Source organism: Hemiscyllium ocellatum, chromosome 12, assembly GCF_020745735.1.
Source record: "Hemiscyllium ocellatum isolate sHemOce1 chromosome 12, sHemOce1.pat.X.cur, whole genome shotgun sequence".
NCBI lineage: Eukaryota > Metazoa > Chordata > Chondrichthyes > Orectolobiformes > Hemiscylliidae > Hemiscyllium > Hemiscyllium ocellatum.
The window spans coordinates 197,707-205,860 of NC_083412.1; the positions used below are offsets into that span (position 1 = coordinate 197,707).

The 8,154-nt window shown below is 45.7% G+C and overlaps 1 protein-coding gene across 1 annotated transcript; it reads right to left on the reverse strand.

Moving 5' to 3' along the window:
* Nucleotides 1–58: 58 nt before the first annotated feature.
* On the reverse strand, nucleotides 59–7,923 carry LOC132820884 (putative uncharacterized protein DDB_G0271982; the record flags this gene model as incomplete). Its single annotated transcript, XM_060833243.1, has 4 exons — nucleotides 59–121; nucleotides 7,226–7,240; nucleotides 7,435–7,479; nucleotides 7,840–7,923. Coding segments are annotated over 4 exons (207 nt in total), but the record flags the coding sequence as incomplete, so codon positions are not given.
* Nucleotides 7,924–8,154: the final 231 nt, after the last annotated feature.

Here is an 8,154-nt window from a genome sequence, read left to right on the forward strand (position 1 = left end):
GAATTGCCTTCCTACTCATGATTGTATAGCTGTGATTGATGAATCAATGCTATCTGAATTAGTGTAAAAACACCCCATTTTCACAACATCTAAAATCTTTAGCACATTCTATCACGCTCATCTTTGGAGACAAAAAAAAACATGAAATGGAGCCTCAAGGAATCGGAGCAGGTGTAGGCAATTCATCCCTTTCAGCTTGTTCCCCACCATTCTGTCAGATCATGGCTGGGCCAACCCAGGCCTCAACACCTCTTTTATGCTTGATCCACATAGCCCTCAACTGCTCAATATTTCAAAAATCTATCTCCCCTCTTTTAAAATAATTTGAGATAGAATCATAGATTCCCTACTGTGTGGAAACAGGCCCTTCCGCCCAACAAGCCAGAAAACCCTCCGGAGAGTAATCCAACCATTCCCTTCTCACATTTAACTTTCACAAAAGTTTGGGTGAGAAAATTCTAGCCGTTCACTGAGAGAAAAAAATCTTGACTTTTTTCTAAAATGAATGTTCCCCTCTGTAATGACCCCTGGTTTGAGACTTCAGTGGTGCTGGAAGATCTAGTCAACATCCACCCTGTCACGCTCCTCAGGATCTTGTTTCCATAAGATCACCCCTGCTTATCTATTCTTGATAGGTCAACCCTTTCATGCTCGAAGCAGCAAAGTGAATCTTTTTTGAATGGTCTCCAATGTTGGTTTATCCTTTATTAAATATGGGAGCTAATATTGTATACAGCACTGCAAGTGGGGTCTCAGCAACAGCCAGTGTGGTTAAGCAATCCTCAATCCATGTTAATACGTTACCCCAATACCATGAGCCCCTCAATTGTGCAATTAACTTTTATGTAGCACCTTATCATTTGCATTTTTAAATTCCAAATACAGAACATCATTGGATTGCCCTGCTAGTTATCTTCTCAATGAACTGTCGCAAATTTGTCAAATATAGTTTCTCTTTCACAAAACCCAGACTACTATGTTTAATGATAAGCTTTTCTAAATGTCCTGCTATTTCTTACTTTAATATTCGACTCTGTAGATTCTTTCAGTAGATTTGCTAAGTATGATTCCTCTCTCTTAAATCCATGCGGACTCTGTCCAGTAAGAAACTTGACTGTACTCCAATATAGTTAGTAAATGTATCTATTTATCTTTAAATATCAATTACTTATAATATGCTGGACCAATGCAATATCAATGAATTTGTGACTCTGAATTTGGGTTATAATTTTTTTTTCTGTTAATTCCTTTTCGTACTGTGTTATGCAGACAGTACCAAATGATCACTCTTAATTGTGAGTAACTTTGAAAATAATATGTTTTAAAAATGACATCCCAAAATGCTGCCTCATTATTGCGCAAGGAGGATTTTATTCAATAGTTTGCAGATAAAATTGAACAGCTTTTTGCTGCAATTTGGCCAGACTGCAGGTTACACCAAAGTATCAGTGCCTCACCTGTAGAGTGTTCCCAGATATCGTGCAGCTGCAGTATTTTGTTTTGCACTCCGCTATATGTTGTTCTCACTTGTTTCTTTGTGAAAGATTACAAAATTAACTTGGATGAATGAAGTTATGATTTCTTTCACAAATGTTGGGAGGAAAAAAGTCAGTATTTCAAGTGCTGATAAAGTAAAATAAACTGATAATCAGCAGAAAGGGTTTAAGATTGATAGATTCTTGTTGCCTCGAGGAATTAAGGGCTACAGGGAGGATGCGGGTAAGTGAAGTTGAAATGCCCATCAGCCATGATTGAATGGCGGAGTGGACTCGATGGGCCGAATGGCCTTACTTCCACTCCTACGTCTTATGGTCTTATGGTCTAAGATGGATATGGAATAAATGCTGGCAATGGGACTAGATTAATTTACGATATCTGGTCAGCATGGGCAAGTTGGACTGAAGGGTCTGATTTATGTATTGTACAACTGTGACTTCATTCTCTCAATTATTCAAGAAGTTGAATACTTCGAGGAGGAAAAGGAGAATTTATGCAGAGAATGCACTTGAAATGATGTTTGAGGTATATCAAACTCACATTGTTTCATCACCTTTTCCTCTGGGTTCTTCAATGAACAAACTTGTTTTGTTCTCTGAATAACTATGGATCATGTGATTTGTTTTGCACAAAATATTTCGTTAGGATCGAGTGAACTATGAAGAAGTGTTCATGTTTAAAATTTAGGCAGCTTGATTGTGAATCTCCTCTTGGCCTGAACACCACTTTCCTGCCAGCCCTCCTTAACTCTTCAACCCATTACTGATTAAAAGTCTGTGTGTCTCTTATTTAAATTTACTTCATGTCCCAGAATCCACAGTGTTTCCCCAGGTTCACGATTCTCTGAGAGAAGTAATTCCTCCAACGTTCCCTTCATTGTAAACTTAGGACGACTCATTGTAGATTGAATCATCTTCTCTGCCTCTACTTGGTCAATCCCTTGACCATTTTATAGACCCTCAAGGATACCACCTCTCATTCTTAGGCTGCAATGAATATGAATGTAAATAGTGGTTGTTGTTCAGCTTGTGGCATTTTGATAACTGTGGCAGAGGATGTTTGTTCAAAACTGAGCTTGATGGTTAGTGCTTTTCAAATAAGAAATAGTTGACGAGATTAAGTACATTAATATGTTGGCGTTTTGTTTTTAGGAAGACTTACTGTTGGGAAGATTTGGTTAAGGGAATATTGCAGTCAAAGCTGTGGAAGATTAACCTCCACCCATGTGTGAGGTAGTACACTGTGGTCAAAAGAATAAAGAGACCACTTCCTCTTTGGAAATATGTCCTTAAATAGGGCAGAGGGATCTGGAGATAGCAATGAGTCACTGGCAGCAAATGGCACCAGTTTGTGAAGTGAGATAGAAAAGTAGATCATGGGTTTATTTCTGGGACGACAGAATGGAAATGTGTTCGATATGTGTAGAACCATGGACAGATCACCCTTGGAGCACTGCAAGCAGTTCCGATCTTCATATTGTAATATGAATGTAGAGGCAGTAGGGAAGATAAAGAATAGTTAACTGGAATTATATTCAAACTGATTTTGAATTCATGAAGTAAGATTGGGCAGTCTTGTCTCATTGTAAAAGAGTGACATGGTCCAATTATGTTTGATCGGGTAGACATGGAAAAGATGTTTCTGCTTGTGAATGACAGAATCCACTGGATCTGTGGATATAATTGTAATCACTATTAAATCTCACGGGGAATTTGCAGAGGGCGACAAAGTCTTTACCAAAAAGGGGTTTGAATGTAGAACTTACTTCATCAGGAATAATTGAAGCAAATAACAGATGAATTCAAGGAGGAGCTTGGAATACAAGAAATCAAAGAAAACTATGTTGATGGGTTTAGGTTGAGAAGGAAGCCTGTGTAAATCACAGATACTGAGAACCTGTTTTTGTGTCCTGAAACTATGCATCTGTGTTGTTCTGTGACATTTCTATCGGAGCAGCACCGGCAGCAGTAAACAAGACAGCTCACCCTTACCATTCTTGGAGAAAAGCAGAACCTCTGGCCACACAAAAGGGAAATAGCTCTACTGAGGAGGTGGTTCAAACAGTGGCCAACGACTCAATCTGCAGAGACAGTGTGCCTTCATTACCTGGTGAGAAAGGTGAATTCTTTAACCAGAAATGTTGTTTTGTCCTTCCAATGATCTCATGACTTAAGCAGAGAAATGTGTCTCTTCAGTTAGATGATTTGAATCAATCAAATCTTTTGCTACGTTAGCACTCCTTCCCTATCCAAAGGATATGTGGGTCAAATAGGCACATGTCTTGCACTGCTTTAATTCAAGATTCCTTTATTCAGTCATGAGCTTAACCTATTCAATCCAAGTTCCTTGTGTTTCCCCTGGATCTGTGGTTGTGCACAAGGAGACTTAAACAATGTATGATTCAATATCAAAGTTGTGTTGAATCAATAATTGTAACCCCACTCTGCTCCTTGAGCAGATAGTTAATCCAAGGATTCTAGCTCAGCCCTTAACTTCAAGTTCAAGTTCTAAACCTTTCAGTGAGCAATGGAAAATAACAAAGAACAATGTCAATCATTTATTGTCTCTACAGCCTCTGCTTCTGTTGCCACTGAATACTCCCATACGTTTGACGAGCCAATTACTAAAGATGAGATTGAAGAGAAATCCTTCCGTTCTCTTCTGCCACCAGAGAGTGAACACCACTTTCATATGGGGAAGGAACGCAGCCAGCAGGATGGTTCAGATGAGGACATAGTGCGGGACCAGTCGGCTTCTCTTATGGATTAGGGTGAGTGGTGTTACCAATTAGTGGGATCTCAGTGCTTGGAATAGTTGCTCCTCTCCATGTTCGAGGTACCTTGCCATGAGATTCAGATGGAGAGGACGAGGACCATATGGTGTAACAAGTGTGAGCCAACAGTTGGGCAGGGCCTGTGTATCTGAAAAAAATCGAGTCCCACTCGGTCACAATGTGCCCAGAGTTTATAAATCATGAAGGAGAATAAATACTTGACATTGTTAATCTTTGTGATCGAGTTCCCATATAGTGAAGACAACGATTAATATTTATTGGGATTCCTTGCTCCCCCAATCAGATAAACACAAGGCAAATTTGACTGCGAAGGATGTCCCTGAATTTACATCTTTCTTCTGTTCATTGAAGGTCATAAGATGCAAAAGATATTTTTGCAGAGGAATTTGATTTGAACAAGAGACATTTGTGCAGATAACAAGAGGTATTCTAATTGGAAGGATATGTTTAGTGATATCCTGCACGGATCGATGTTGGAGATCTTATTATTCACTATTCATAATGAAAGGAAAGCCACATTCAACATTTGGGGCCACTCTGCAGATGACAGCGATTCCAAGTGTAGGGAGATGGAAGCACAGCATTAGAAAGCAATCTTGATAGATTCAGTAAATGAAAAAAAAACGACAAATGAGCTTATGTCGCCAAGTGAGAGGGTGGATCAAAATCGGATATTTTGGGATTGTGAAAATAGAGAGAGAGTGGACTCCAAAGAAACTACGTGGGATTGACCTAGCTGTATAGTTCACGAAAATGTCTCAAACAGGTTCAGGAAAGTGGCCAAGGGGCCGGTGGAATGTTGACATTGATCTCGACAGAAGACGAGATACCAAAGGATTAGAAGTCATGCTTCAGCAAATCCGAACCTAGTTAGACCAAGCTGTCAGGGCTGGGCACCATGGCTGAAGGAGAGTATCCCTCTGAGTGGAAGTGCAGTGTAGATTTACTGAAGTGATACTTGGATTCCAAGTCTTAACTTAAGAAGAAAGATTAAACAGATAAAGTGTTCGAGTCAGAACATTGAGGTGTGATAACGGGGAATACTTTTATACACAGAAATGGATAGTTTGATAAAGTTCCACAAACAGCGATTGATTGGAAATTATTTGCAAATTTTAAATCTGAGATTGGTAGATTTTGAATGAACGTGCTGAAGGATTATGGGACAAAGACAGGGATTTGTCATGATGATGAAGATGACCATGATTTGGGTGAATGGTGGAATAGGCTCACGAAGCTAAATAGCCTCCTCGTGTTCTGATGTTGATGTAACTGTGGCTCCCTTATTCTCTGCAAGTGAAACTCCTGTTGTGTTTTTGGTTATTTATCAGAAACTGGCAGCAAATTAGTGACTGGAGTCCTGACCAGAACGTTATCAGAATGAGGGACTTTGCCGGTCTTAATGTGTTTCACAGACGATGAAATGACACAGTCAGCACTCTCCTTCTGTCTCTCCCCCACTCACTTCCCCCCGCTGTCCTCCCCTCCCGCCCCCTCCCCCACCCTCTAGCGCCCCCCCGGCACACCCCTCTTAATGCCCCACCCCTCTCCCCACCCCTCTCCTCCCCCTCGCCCCTCCACTCGCCCCCGTCATCCCCACTCGTTCACCTTGTACCCCCTCGCCCACCTCGCCCCCCCACTACCCTCTCACCCCCCACCCCTCAAACCCGCTCGCCCCCATCACCAGCCTCACCCCTCCTCTCGCACCCCTCTGCCTCCCCGACCCCCCACATCCCCACACACCCCACTCGCCCCCAACTCGCCCTCCAATCGCTCCCCTCGCCCCCCTCGACCCCCTGCTCCCCTCCCCTTCGGCCCCCCTCGCACCCACTCACCCTCCAATCGCCTCCCTCACCCCCTCTCGCCCCCCCTCGCCCCCCTCGCCCCAACCCCCATCCCCCTCACCCCCCACCCCCTGCGCCACCCTTTCTCACCCTGATTCGTCCACCTTGCACCCATTCTCCCAACTGCCTCTACCCCCGCCCTCTATCCTTTACCCCCTCCCTCTAGCCCCTCCCTCTACCCCCTCCCTATACCACCTCCCTCTCCACCCTTCCTCTCCCCCCTCCCTCTTCACTCTGCCCCTCCCACCCCTTCATCTACCCCCTCCCTGTTTCCCCCTCCCTCTACACCCGCTACCTGCCCTCTCTCTACCCCTGCCTCTACCCGTCCCTCTACCCCTCCCTCTATCCCCCCTCCCTCTATCCCCCCTCTATCCCCCCTCTATCCCCCCTCCCTCTATCCCCCCTCCCTCTATCCCCCCTCTATTCCCCTCCCTCTCTCCCCCTCTCCCTCTCTCCCCCCTCTCTCTCCCCCCCTCTCTCTCCACCCCTCCCCCCTACCCCCTCCCTCTACCCCCTCTATCACCCCTCCCCATCGCTCTCTCTCTTTCTTGCCACTCCCTCGCTCCCACTCTGCCACTCTCCCTCTTTCTCCCTCCCTCACTCCCTCGTTCCCACACTCCCACGTTTCCATGCTCCCACTCTGCCAATCTCGTTCTTTCCTTTCTCTCTCTCGCTCTCTCGTATCTGCCCTCTCTCTCTCTTGCTCATTCTTGCAGCTCTCTCTTGCGTTCTCTCTTGCTCGTGCACTCTCTCTCTCTCAGCCCTCTTTCACTCCCTCACACCACTCTGTCTCTCATCCCTCTGTCTCTCACTCGCCCCTTCTTTCTCTCACCCTCTCGCTCTCCCCATCTCTCTCTCTCTCGCTCTCCTTTTCCCCTCTCTCTCACACCCCCTTTCTCTCCTCTCTCTCCCCCATCACTGTCGCCCTCTCTTGCCTCTCTCTCTTTTGCGCGCGGCCCTCTCTTTCTCTCTTACACCCACTTTCGCCCCTCTCTCTTTATATATCTTTGTTCCCCATGTCACCATCGCACACGTCTCTCGTTCTCTCTCTATCCTTCTCTATCACCTCTCTCTCTCTCACTCCTCTGACTCTTTCTCGCTCTCTCTGTTGCTCCTCTCTAACCCCTCCCTTGCTTTTTCTCAATCACTCTCTCCCTCACGCTGTCTCCCACACCCTCTCTCCCTCTCTCTTTCCCACGAGCTCTCACTATCTCCCGTATTTGCCCATCTTTACCGCAACTCTCTCCTTTCACTCGTTCCCTCTCGCTTGTTCTCTCTCTCTCACTCATTCTCGATCACTCTCTCCCTTTCTCTATCACGCCCCACCCTCTCTCTCTCTCTCTCCCTCTCTCTCCGTCTCGCTCCTCTCTCTCCTCCCACTCTATCCCTCTCTCTCCCGCCCCTCTCTCTCTCTTGCCCCTCTCTTTCTTTGGCACCTCTCTCTCTCTAACGCATCGCTCCCTCATTCGTTCTAGCCTCATCACTCTCGCATCCTCTCTTCCTCTCTCACCCCTCTGTCTCTGCCTCTCTGGGCCTTTTCTCTGTCTCTCGCCTCCACTATTACTCGTTTGCCTCTCTTACATTACTCTACCTCTCGCTCGTCCTGTGTCTCCATCTAGCTATCCCTTCACTCTTGCTTCTTCTCTCTCTCTCGCGGCCTCTCTCTCACACTCTCACTCCCCCACTTTCTCTGCAGCCCTCTCTCTCTCTATCCTGACTCCTCCTCACTCTCTCTGCCAATCCTCTCTCTCTCAACCATCTCTCTCTCTCTCTCTCTCTCTCTCTCTCTCTCTCTCTCTCTCACGCTCACTCTCTCTCTGTCTCTCACTGTCTCTCTCTTGCCCCCTCTCTCCATCTCTCTGGCACCTCTCTCTCTCTAAGCCTCGTTCTCTCGCTGTCTCTCTCACGCGCTCGCTCTCTCTCTTGCTCTCCCCCTTTGTCCATCTTTCTGTGTCTCTTGCTCTCGTTCTGGCTCTCTCTCGCCCTCGCCGCCCTCTCCCTTGCCCTCGCCCTCCTTGC